General features: G+C 39.2%; 1 protein-coding gene across 2 annotated transcripts; it reads left to right on the top strand.

Moving 5' to 3' along the window:
- Positions 1-5,158: 5,158 nt before the first annotated feature.
- LOC122028613 (auxilin-like protein 1) lies at positions 5,159-12,082 on the top strand. Of its 2 annotated transcripts, none has more exons than XM_042587455.1 (8): positions 5,159-5,616; positions 6,123-9,711; positions 9,838-9,916; positions 10,037-10,107; positions 10,208-10,273; positions 10,348-10,437; positions 11,214-11,390; positions 11,844-12,082. In XM_042587455.1, exons 1-8 carry the CDS (start codon positions 5,285-5,287, stop codon positions 11,877-11,879), a joined length of 4,440 nt encoding a protein of 1,479 aa, XP_042443389.1. In that variant the 5' UTR covers positions 5,159-5,284; the 3' UTR covers positions 11,880-12,082. The 2 variants fall into 2 exon arrangements, with proteins under 2 accessions (XP_042443389.1, XP_042443390.1); XM_042587456.1 differs by having other exon boundaries at positions 5,160-5,616; positions 10,040-10,107.
- Positions 12,083-12,787: the final 705 nt, after the last annotated feature.

Below are 12,787 nucleotides of genomic sequence, written 5' to 3'. Positions count from 1 at the left end.
TATTCAAATACAGATTGTTGTTTGAAACCACTTCTCATTCACAATATATATCGAGTGGCTTCGGATGCTTTTCAAAAAAGGAGTTTTGGTTTGTAGTTTTGTAATGGACTTGCTGCAGAGAGTGGAGCTTTGCAGGCAGCCAAAGGCCAAAGCTCAATGGAGCAGTACTTGCAGAGCATTCAAGTTGCTTTCAAGTTGCTTTCAAGTTGCAGGTCCTCTAATTAAAATCAAGATAAGTAACACTTGAGATTCAGAGGCCAAAGAAGCACGGGGAGGGATATGCCTAACTATTGCCAACAAAGACAAGTCAAGATCTTAGAGCACACTGGGAAGTGGGAACAAGAACATAACTAGAAGTCCTTTTTTTCCTCATGCATCACAAATGTTCAGTGTGATAAAGTGTAATGTTAGAAAAGTAAAACTAGTGATGCAATTAATTCTGTCTCAACAATTCCACTTCTTTGAAAGACATTGTCTTTCCTAAAGCAAGACCACTTCAGATATGGAATTGCAACCAGGCATATTGGAGAGACATTGAATCATTGTTTATACAAATGTCAGCTTCTAACATCACTGTTAATCTTAATTCACTAAAGATGATCCAATTGCTGTGAATCAGTAACCATCCGCAGCTATCTCAATTTCCACAATACAGAATCTTTTTCAAAAGTAGATGAAAATTTTCCAGACATTTGATACAAAAGTAAAAGGAGTGTTTCTCCTCCTACGACTTTGGAAGCTGGCCGGTGGCAAAGCCTACAGAATCCTTAATTAATCTATACAAAGTCCTAAAAATTTCTGCTTGTCTGAGTGATATGAAAGGCTAAGATCCACAAGAAGGACTGGCCGATGATTATGATTTCATCATTAGAACATACATATAGGAATCAAAATTAGTACAAAGATCCGGTCGACTTTTAGAATCCTTATCTTTATCACGTCCATCTCCACAAAGCAATGGCTGGATTCTCTGTGGTTGTCTCCATGGTGGTCCTTCATTTAGAGTAATCCGAGATGCTTGCTAGATAATCCAGTAGTGGACTGAATTTAGCCAGCCAACACAAAGCTTAAGTGATTGCAAATTAGTACCTTGTTCATTTTTTTAAAAAAAATAAGCTTAAGTTGTTGCGTTGGAGATCATTTTCCAGCTAATTATGTGAAATTTTTTCTCTCTTACTATGTATGAAATTCTCTAGTAGTGGAGCATCACAAAAACCTCACTGTAAATATTTCACGAAATTTGAAGATCCTCTACGGCATAATCAAAGGCATACTTGTCTGGTAGGAGACTGGGGATGGATAGAAGGAAATACAGTAAGACCAATTCACTACGATCTGATTGTGTTCTCAATTGGACTGGATTTTAACACCTTTAAGGGACTGTTGGGTATGGCATGATGGATGAACTAAACCATAAAAGCAAGTTGGATTCAGTTATAACAATTGAGAAGGGGAACTAGGAAAAGGGGGAATTAATGAACACCTGCTATACATTTTCTGGATCCTCCATTAAGATTAAAGAATGTTGTGTTTCGCGTCCTGTTGTATGCAACAATGATGGCTAAGATGGATTTGTGAAGCTAATGATTTTGGAAGACAATGTATTTTCATTATCTATGATTAGATTTATTAATGGTACTCTTTTGATAATGCCACCATGCATGAGTAGTTATTATTAATTTATATAATTAATTAAACTAGATCGATATTGTTAAATTTTCAGAAATTAACACTATATCATAGTAAACTCTCAATTAATGTTGTTAATAATTAACTAATGACGCTACGTGGTGCATGCATGCATTCATCACAGCATAATGCAGCCCTACCGGGTTGATGTGATGATGCGCTGATGAACTTTAAGTAAAGTTAATAAACGAATGAATAAACTTAATTCTAGCTAACAAAAAATTATATTGGAAGAGAACATCAGGTTCCACCACAATAATTATTTATATAATTAATTAATAAACACTAATTATGACAGCGAATGGATTTGGTGGAGTGCCTCTATCGCACATCGATTGTTCCACTAACGTTTTGGTCTTCCAGTTTGGTGAATGAGTCGGTAATTAATCAATTCACTTCGACGCATTTTAGACGCAAATAATATTCTATCAAGAAAAACCTACGCACCTTTAACGTTTATATAATATGATTGAATATTGATAGAGCGGATGATGAGGAGTTCCGACTGGGGTTTAAAGGTTAACAGGCCAAAGTAGATGGTAGTTAAAGTCTAAGGTAGGTCAGTGTGAATAATCTACCCGGTGAATCCTTTCTATGTCGATCGGCTAGAGTCGATTGAATATTTCAGGGGTCCAACTCTCTACTCGGATGCTCGCCACTCAACTACTTACGAGGATATGCTTCTTATCACACTCCGATCGACTAAAGTCGATTGGACATCCCAGAGGTTTGACTCCTTACTCAAATGTCATTGGGGTCCAGCTCCATACTTAACTACTTATGATGCTCTGTTTCCTGTTACACTCCGATTGGTTAATACCAATTGGACATCTGAGGGGCCTAGTTTCCCACTTGGATGTCATCAATGTCCAACTCCCCACTTAACTACTTATAGGACTTTGCTCCCTATCACACTCCGATCGGCTAATACTGATCGGACATCTGGAGGCCTAGCTCCTCACTCGGATGTCATCGAAGTCTAGCTCCCCGCTCAGTTACTTTTAGGGCTCTACTTCCCATTATACTCCGATTGGTTAATACTGATCGGACATTCCAAGGTCGTAACTTCTCACTTAACAACTTACACGCCTAGTCACCCCCCAACAAGAAACTAGACTCCTTATCCTCGATCCATCTTCCTACTAGTGGGACAGATGACCCATTAACTGTTCTCGCCATTAACCCACTTAATTATTAATAAATTTGTCAGAAAGTCAGCGAGACCATATCCTTGCACATAATAGAATACTCCTCCCATATTTACGATAGAGCTGTTGGATACATTTGAAGTGCAATGATTAGACATGTTGTCTAGCAGGGATGTAATGTCTTGTTAATGCTGGCGATTACATAGGTATTATAAAAGGGATCCCTCTCCGTTAGTGCAGGTACACTAGTCAATGAACTCATTTCCCATTCCACTGTTCTTCTTCCCTCCAGGATATTACCTTGACAGTTGGAGTAGTCGTACCAAGGACTCCCTGGTCAACTTACTGGCTAATCATGTCCGAGAGTCGAGACAATGGATGTTGGGGGACGTGTCGCTCCTGTTGATCGTTGGTGAACTCCAAGCTGGAGAATCCTGTAATCACCACAACGTAGTGCTGAGCCAGGGAGGGGTTCCCTGGCGATGACCCTTCGACGCTCAAGTCAGCCTCCGACGATATAGGAATAGAGCAAAAAGCGAATCGAAAGAAGCAGAGTAATAGTAGCTACAGTAATCTTAACATACCTCCATTAAAACTTGGTGCTCCTTATATAGGGCTATTGGGAGTGTGTGTGCATACTTTTCGAGACGTGCACGCTTCTCAAACCTTTCCCCTGAAAAGACATGTCAAGAAAGCGTCTCTGACACCATACCTCAATGACCCGAGCATTTCTCTGACACGACAGTGGAAACTTCCGTCGTACGATCGTCTGCGGGGGCATGTAGCAAACCATGGCATCTGTCGATGGCACGAGTTCTGACAAAGATATCGGTTAATCCTCCTTTTTGTTTGTTAGTCGGGCGAGCGGGACCCCCGCTCGGCCAACCCTCAGGCCTCTGGGTGTTTGGCCCTTGGGCCGAATGGGGTAGCCGCTCGGGTAACCTTCCACTGTCCGAGCTCAGCTGTTGTGTCGAGATCTATCCGAGTGATTGCTCAGTTGCACTCCCGTTTCGTCGGTTCTGAGATTCGACTTAAGTCCGAGTGAGCTGTCCGCACGGTGGGTGCCTCGCCGGGCCATAGTCCTCTGAGCGTCGGAAGCTCGGTATGCGACTGAGCTATGGTAACATCGGGTTGATATCGGCCTGGCTATCCTTTCCTCCGGTCGTGCAAATGAATTATCCGACCGATCAGCGATATAGGAGTGTTGACCGCCTTTACTTTAATTTCTTCCATGATAACAATCCTATGAGGGATGAACCCTTATCACTGGATCATTAACGATCATTTTTCTCCTTGTGCTTGTAAGCATTTTCTAATCAAATCACCGATACTTCACCTCTCACTATTTTCATATGGAATCAAATATAATTAAAAACATTTTAGATTAATTGAATTTAACCCTCGTTTTAAGTTTTATTATGGCATCGACTCAAGTGCAGTAGAGGACGTGTTTGCATTATGACGATAATATATCGCGGATATTGTAAGAAGTCAAAAATCAGCTCCTGTTCTTTGATATCGATTGATTCTTCCAGCAAATAAAGTATAGAGAAATCTCTAAAACAAGAACAAAAACCGGAAAGAAGGAGAATAATCGTGCAAATTAAATAAGTCGTATAGAATTTCATTATGTCGGCTCGTCGTCGTACATTTTGGCCATCATGTTCACATCGCATGTGGGACAACAAATTATGATGCACAATAATCCTCCTAAACCAACATTTCTTTGTTTTTTTTAATAAACAAATTAAAAAAAGGGAGAAATAATAATTAATATTGTCATTTAAAAAAGAGATAATCTGTAGTGGGAAATAAAAAATTCAAATAAGAAAAATACTTTATCATAATTTATAGAATTTCTAGACTATTTGACTGTCATGCATTTTCTTTATTATTGAGAGTTGCACCGTAGTGGTGCATCATAGATCAAATTTTATTTTAAAAATTTAGATGTTTTTATGTATATTAATATCATGTTTGTATGATAATGATGGAATATTGAGATAAAAGTGAAGAATTATAGGGAAAATAGCCCAAAAAAGTCGTTTTGAATCGGATTTTCGGGTTATATGGGTCGGGTTCGGGTTGATCGGGTTCGGGTCGGGTTCGGGTTGGGTTAAAAAAAAAAAAAAAAAACTCAACCCGACCCAACCCGACCCGACCCACCCGAATTGACACCCCTAGTGCATCATTCCTCCTGGGTCCCACACGTTTTACATTTTACCCCCTCCGCCTACCGAATATTTTTTGATCGGTCTTATAAAAATATTTTTTGGGCGTTTAAATTATAATTTTTTATATCATAAAGAATAAATAACGTCTCACTGTGTTCCACTGTCGACTCACTGGTCTTCCACTGCGAAACGCGACGACGGCGAAGACGACTGGGAGCCCAGGAGAAGCCCTAACCGAGCCACCTGTTCTTCCCCTCCCTCTTCCTCGCAGCCATGGAGGGGCAGAGGGTCTCCAAGAAGCCCGCCTCGTCCGCCTACGCCGACGTCTTCGGCGGGCCGCACCGTTTCGCCGCTTCTCCCTTCCCTGCTCGCCTCGACGACTATGTAGAGATCTTCGGAGGCTCCGCGAGCTCCTGTAGCATCCCCTTCCTCGATCTCCCTCCGGCGGTTGACGGCCTTGACGGTGAACCTCCCGGGTTTCGCGACGGCCCTGGATTCGACTACGCTGAGGTTTTCGGAGGCTCGGAGTTTGGAGGGTTTGCTGTATCGTATGAGGAGTTGTTTTCCTCGTCGCGAGGCCTGGAGGTTGGTTCCACCAAGGGGAGGTGCGCTTCGGAGTCTCTTTTGTTAGTTGTCTTTGTCTATCGGCTTTCCCTTCGCTGAAGTAGAAAACTTCGTTTCATGCACAACGAACTAGAATGAGAAGATGTAGGAGGATGTTATGCGCTAGTCATTTTGATCGGGTTACACTATAACATATGCATTGCATTCTCTCTAATACTCCTCTATTGTTGAATCTGCTGTATTGAGTGGATTCCAAGAGTTTAACTCCTGCCCATTTTGACATTAGAAAGCCGCGTTCGTCTAGGCTGAACTCTGTTTTCCATTATTGACATGCTGACATGCTAATCTATAGGTGGGTCTAAATTAACAGATCGATATCCTTTTTTTTTTGTGTGTGTGGTGGCGGGGGTAGGGGGTTCAAAGATCGATACCATTTGATTGTTCTCTCTTGTGGCATTGATTTCGCTTTTTCTTTTTTGACACATATTGAACTATCAAAGCAGCATCTAATTAATTATGAGTGACTAGGTTTCCATATCATTAACAGGGACTTTGAGGATCCTACCATTAATGGTCAGGTCGCTAAAGAATCTGAAGTTTCTCTGGAAAATGTGGAAACATTTCATATGAATTGCATAGAAGATGATCATGATTGCTGCCCGTTGAACTGCAACCATTCAGATCAAAATTCTGTGCAATCTAACCTGTCGAATAATAGGAAAAATCCTGGGAGCAATGATGGTGCTGCACGAGGGAAATTACTCAAAACTGATCCTCCTAGGACTAGTTCCACTCTTGAATGTGCTGGCCATTTGCAAACACAAAATCCTGGCGCTTCCATCAGCAACACTAATGGTGCTGATTTAAATACCTCGGGAGATGAAGTCAAAGCAGTTATTAGAGAATTTAGCAGTCAATGTTCTGCTTCAGAACTTAATCATGTGGATTTAAGTCTCCATTCACCTTCTTCTATCAGTAATTCAGTCACCAGTGATGATCTGGCATCTTCCAATGCTATGTATGTGAGTGTTGTAGACATCAGTCTCCGAACACAACCTTTGCAAGTACCACCACCAACAAGACCACCTCCAAAAGTATGTAACAAGAGCAATCAGCCATTTTTGAAGACAAGTCCTAGTATGAAGATGAGTCTAGACAGACAAAGTTCATCTGATTCAAATGAATCTCCCGAATATGGTGTTGTTTCCAAAAGCCATGCACCTCGAGTTGGTGTGAAGGATGGTCCTTCTTCCTTGGATGTAGAGATTGATGCAAGTACAGCTGCTGCTGCTATGAAGAAAGCAATGGAACAAGCTGAAGCAAGATTAAGAAGCGCAAAGGAGATGATGGAGAGAAAACGTGTAAATGATCACAACCGGAAGAAATTCGGTCACCATGAAAGAAAATATGAACACGAGATCGCTCAACCACCTTTTCTGGTAGATAGCACCAGTGTCATTACAAGACAGAAAAGCTTGGCAAAAGACAATGAAACAGTCGATGGCATTCATACAGATGGATCAAAACTTATCAATGTTTTTAAGGCAAGTCTGGGTGTTGGAGAGTCAACAAGACATGTCACAATGTCTAAACATATTCAAGAGATGATGAAAGAGAACAGTTTAGCTCCGGAAAAAGAATCCATGGAGTGGAGCATGGATCGAGAACACTCAAAAATTGAAAGAGAAAAATGGTCCGTAATAGTAGAAAATGTACATGAACAGGAAGCTATTAGGAAAAAGATGAAAGGAACACCAAGCATTGACAAAGATGGTCATTATGTGAATAAAGGCGTGGCACTGTCATCTGAATTCAAAAGTAACAATAATTTGAAGGAAGATAAAGAATGGATTGATGAGAGAAAGAATGCCATAAATGTGAAAGATGACCATGATTCGTGCAAAGAAGAAACAGCTGAAGAGATAGACAATGTTGTTGTCATGGCCTTACAGCTTCAAGAAAGCATCAGTATCCTTAAGGATACTCACATTTCTTGTAATGAAGAAAATAAGAAGCTTGAAGAGGTTCAAAATGTTCATGGTGAAAATTTGAGTATACCATTCTCTGTTGAGAAGGTTTCTGTGTCAGTAAGAAGTGAAGAAATTCTGGAAACATCTGACAACCATGAGTTTGAAGGGACTTATGACTGCAAGGAAGACGCCAATGAATCAAAAGATGCTAAAGTCCACGATGAATTTGTGGACAACCTACATGACATTGAGGCAATCCAAGTAACATTGTCAGAGACATTAAATTTAGAATCTGACAAAGTAACTTTTGAATCTGAAAAACATAAGAAGGATTTGACTGTAGATGGTATAAACAGTGAAGAGATTAAGGATGATGCTGTTCTGGATGCATCTGTGATAGCTGCTGTTCCACATGACAAGAATATGTGGGTGGCTTTTGAATCTTGCATGTTTGAGGTAGGGAATGAGTTGAATGCTCTTTGTGAATCATCTGACCACTCAAACAACCATGTCCAAATGGATAGAAATACAATGGAAACTCAGAAGAAAGCCAGGGAGGAACCATGCTCAAAGAAAGAGTCATCTACGCCTGGGAAGTATGAAACAAGACTGGTAGTTGACCAAGACACAGATGAAATAGGCAATGATTCAATAAAACAAAAAGCAACTGGAGTAATGTTGTATGAAGAACCTAGGAATGCAAAGGCAGATGGTACCTGCGCACATGATTGTAATGAGCTCAAAGCAAATGGACTACCAGGTGATGAGATCAGAAATGTGATTCAAGAACCTTGTTTTCTGGACAAATCTGAGAAGCAAACAACACCTAGAGGAAACAAGGAAATTAGAGAAAATGAAAAAAATAGAGAGATTCATGCAAACCCACATGTTTTGGAAGTGCAGGTTGAAGGTGGTCACTCAAACAACCTGGCCCAAATGGATGGAAATTCAGTGGAAACCCTGAAGGAAGCTAGGGAGGAACCATGCTCAAAGAAAGAGCCATCCATGTCTCAGAAATATAAATCTGGACTGGTAGTTGATGAAGATACAGATGAAATTGGAGGGAACTTAATGAACCGAAAAGGAACTGGAGTGATGCCGTATGAAGAACACAATAATGCAAAAGCAGGCGGTGCTTGCTCACAAGATTGCAATGAACTTAGGGCAAATCAACTACCAGGCGAAGACCAGAAGTATGATGAGATGCCACAGGCAGTTCATGATCCTTGTTTGCTGGAAAAATCTAAGAAGCAAACAATGCTGCAAGGAGACAAGGAAGTTAGCAGATATGAAAAGATTGGAAGGATCCTTGCAAACGCAGCAAATCCAGATGTTTCAGCTAACAGTGACATTTTAAACATAGATTTAGACGCCAGGGGAAGCCTTCTGTTCAAAGATTCGGATGCCCAGCCAGAAAATGATGATGATATAGAATTACAATCAGCTAAAGATGCTGCACACATTGACAATGTTGGGCCCTCAAAGTTTACTTCAAACTTTAAGAAGACAGAAGATAATGAAAGTGGAAGAATGGAAAAAGAAAGAAAATCATCAGAAAATATGACAAGGAAATTAGAGGAAGTTGTAGAGTTACAATCAGCTAAAGACGCTGCAGACATTGAAAACGTTGGGTCCTCAAAGTTTATTTCAAACTTTAAGAAGACAGAAGATAATGAAAGTGGAAGAATGGAAAAAGAAAGAAAATCATCAGAAAATCTGACAAGGAAATTAGAGGAAGTTGTAGAGAGGGAGAGAGAAAGAGAAAGAGAGAAGGACAGAGTTGAAGTGGAAAGAGCAATTCATGAAGTACATGAAAGGGCAAATACTAAAGCTCGAGAAAGGGCAGAAAGGATTGCTGTAGAGAGAGTTACTGCTGAGGCTCGACAAAGAGCACTAAAGGATGCTCAAGAGAAGGCAGATAAGGCTTCTGTTCTAGCTGCAGAAAAATCAGTAGCTAACCAGGCTTTAAAAGAAGCTAGATTAAAGGCGGAGCGTGCTGCTGTTGAACGAGCAATCGCTGAAGCTCGAGAGCGTGCCGCAGAAAGAGCACTTGCTGAAAAGGCTGCTGGAAACGATAGGGAACGCAAAGAGAGACCAAATGGTTTTTGCAAGGATAGAATGAGTAAAGAAAATGGAATGGTAGAGAATTCAAAGGCCCGGAATAAGGTAAACAAGTATAATCTTAAACTCAAGATTTGTGACAACTATACATGATTGTTTATTCAGAGTACATTTTCAGCTCTTTATGTAACTTCATAATTTACCCAACTTCTTGGTATGGCGGCCATGCAGGATGGCTCTACTGGTGCACAGTTTCACAGTACTGGTTCTTTGAACAACTCCAAAGGATATTCATCTTTGGATAGCCAAAGTAAGCTATGTGAGGAATATTGCCAAGAGCTCCTGTCTTTGATATTGTTTTTCTTACACTTGAATATCCATAGCCTCACTCCCCTTTTTGAGATATTTGTGTTCGTTTATTGATCACAAGCAGGTGACAGCGAATCAACTCTTAGGTACAGAGCTAGGTTGGAGAGGCATCAAAGAACAGCTGAACGTGTGGTATACATCTTGTCTGATTTTCACTTCTTTGGTGCTTGAGAGGAATACATCTGATTTTATGTTTTTAAATCTGTTTATTATAATGTTTCTTTATTGTCAGGCAAAAGCTCTTGCTGAGAAGAACATGCGAGATGTTCTTGCTCAAAGGGAACAAGTAGAGAGAAATGTAATGGTTTGATTTGTGATTAATATACTAGATCTCAAACTTTGCTTAATATTTGTGTTGATATGTAATTGCAGAGATTGGCTGAATATCTGGATCCTGATATCAAAAGATGGTCAAATGGAAAAGAAGGAAATTTGCGTGCACTGTTGTCAACTCTGCAATATGTATGCACATTTCTTTTCAGCATTCAATTTTTTCCTCAGTAGTGTAGTGTAGTGCAGTGCATATAATACAATCTTAGACTTATGTTAGTTTTATAGTGTCCACTCAAGTATGTTTGCTGGAGATAGTGTTTTAACTTCACAAACTCAAGTGGACAGTACAATATCTATGAGCATTTTCATTGTCTTATGGATTACTATAGTGAAGCTAAAATGGATTTGTATCTTTGAGATGTATTAAATGTTTTAAAGTACCAAAACTTAGATCTTTCCAGATTTTAATAGATGTAGTGAATTTTTTTTGGGACAGTGGGCGAGTTCATTTTTTGTCTTCTGTTTCCAGATTGCATTTTATCTAGCCTCTGGTATCACATGAGACTGTATGGTGACATGTTAGAATTGAAGAGAAGTAAATCAAAGAAAGATTGTTCTTTCTCATCAAGAAATTGTGTGGGAATTGCAACTGTGATAGTCTTGACTAAAAACAAGACCAGTAGCATATCCGATAGCTCTACTTATATTGGATCATTTTACAATCTGGAGTATCAATGCATATATTGTCTTTAGAGAGTTTTTGCATTGTGTTTAAGCAATGCCACTTTAGTTTATAAAGCTTTATTAGTGAAACTCCATTAGTCCTTTAAATGCTTGCCAAGCAGATAGGCAGATTCAATCACTGAGAATTCGTGCAGTTACATCATTAATCAGAATTGGATTAGCATACAAATTTGGAGCTACTGATGCTTCAGCCTTTTCATTTGGTATTTTGTTCTTCTCAGATCCTTGGGCCTGAGAGTGGTTGGCAGCCAATTTCGTTGACAGATATTATTACTGCCACTGCTGTGAAGAAAGCTTACAGGAAGGCTACGCTCTATGTTCATCCTGATAAATTACAGCAAAGAGGTGCTAGCATTCGGCAAAAGTACATTTGTGAGAAGGTCTTTGATCTGCTTAAGGTGAGTCCTCCATTTGTTTTAGTCTGGTGTACGTTTTTCATATTTTCCTTTTGACTAATTGTTATCATGTAAGATAGAAGAACAGAACAGAAAAGGTATAAGCATACGGCACATTAGATAGTTGTTAAAGTGGCCCTTATTTTGTTTTTGCAGTGGGTGTTTAATACAAGTGCTTTCCTATATTAGCTAAGGGGGCAAATACTAAAGAATAATCAGTGATCTTGTGTAGGATTTTGGTGAATTTATTTAGTGTTTTGGCAATTAAAAAGAAAAGTTTGTAGAAGTTCTTTTTACTAAATAGTGGCTAATTAACTGGTTGGAGGCTCGTTTTATATCATAAAAAATGCTCATGCCTGTTGCACCATAAATGTTGGATGCACGCGTCACTTTTGTTCTCCTTTCATCTGCCTTATTTGTGTACTGCAAACTCATCGCAATTTTTTAATGATCCAGGAGGCGTGGAACAAATTCAACTCTGAAGAGCGATAGAGATGCAGAATGTTCACACTAGTGTAGTTTTCACCTCTCAAGCTTTCATATTTAGTTAGTAAATGCATTTTAGATATAGAACTAGCATGTTTGATTCTGCAATTATTCTTTGTACGTTCCGTTGCATATGTAAATATGTTTATGGAGTTGGCAAAAGCTGTGAGAACATTTTCTGCTAAGGAAACGATTTATGTTGAATTGAACACAAGTGTCTCCACTTAAGCCTGGTCTTTCTGTTCATTTAGCTCACTCAATTTCTGTTGCCAAGGCCACAGTTTTCCCAACCTCAGTGAGTTCTTCCATTAGTATGCGTGTGCTCGCATATAAAAAATGTGAGCATCACATAGATATCCAAATGGATTAAGTTGAACTTGATTCCCGGTTATTACATTATCTTCTGGAATTTACTCTATCTGAAACAGTATAGGGTGTTAAGCTAGAAATTAAGAGAATAAAAAAATTAATTATATTATTAAATCTTAATACAGTGTATAATATAAGGTTCTATATAGTTAAGTTAAGAAATTTTAAATTCTATAAAAAAAAAGAAAAAATTCAAATTATCCTAAAAGATATAAACAAATAAATATATAATTTAATATTCCTCCTCAAATTCACGATGCTACAGCTAGAAGCATTGAGAGTTTGTCAGATAAGAAACGAAAACATGAAATGAAATGTGTCTTGGTAAACATATTAGCAATCTGTAACTTTGAAGGAACAAAAGGTAATGTGATGATGCCAATCTGAAGATAATGATGAGTAATGTGACAATCAATTTCAATATGTTTCGTCCGTTCATGAAAAATTGAATTTGCGTGTAATTTGAATAGCACTCTGATTATCATAATATAACAGAGTAGGTTGATGAAGAGAGACACTCATATCCGTAAGCAACCAACGCAACC

This window comes from Zingiber officinale, chromosome 10B (assembly GCF_018446385.1).
Source record: "Zingiber officinale cultivar Zhangliang chromosome 10B, Zo_v1.1, whole genome shotgun sequence".
Classification (NCBI taxonomy): domain Eukaryota; kingdom Viridiplantae; phylum Streptophyta; class Magnoliopsida; order Zingiberales; family Zingiberaceae; genus Zingiber; species Zingiber officinale.
Note: the sequence above shows the minus strand (reverse complement) of the source record. Positions and strands in the feature narration are given on the sequence as shown.

Excerpts from the sequence above, each read along its gene's own strand:
- LOC122028613 (XM_042587455.1), top strand. The coding sequence starts at position 5,285 with ATGGAGGGGCAGAGGGTCTCCAAGAAGCCCGCCTCGTCCGCCTACGCC. Across the intron at positions 5,617-6,122 it reads GTTGGTTCCACCAAGGGGAG|GGACTTTGAGGATCCTACCA; the intron begins GTGCGCTTCGGA and ends TATCATTAACAG. Across the intron at positions 10,108-10,207 it reads AAAGAACAGCTGAACGTGTG|GCAAAAGCTCTTGCTGAGAA; the intron begins GTATACATCTTG and ends CTTTATTGTCAG.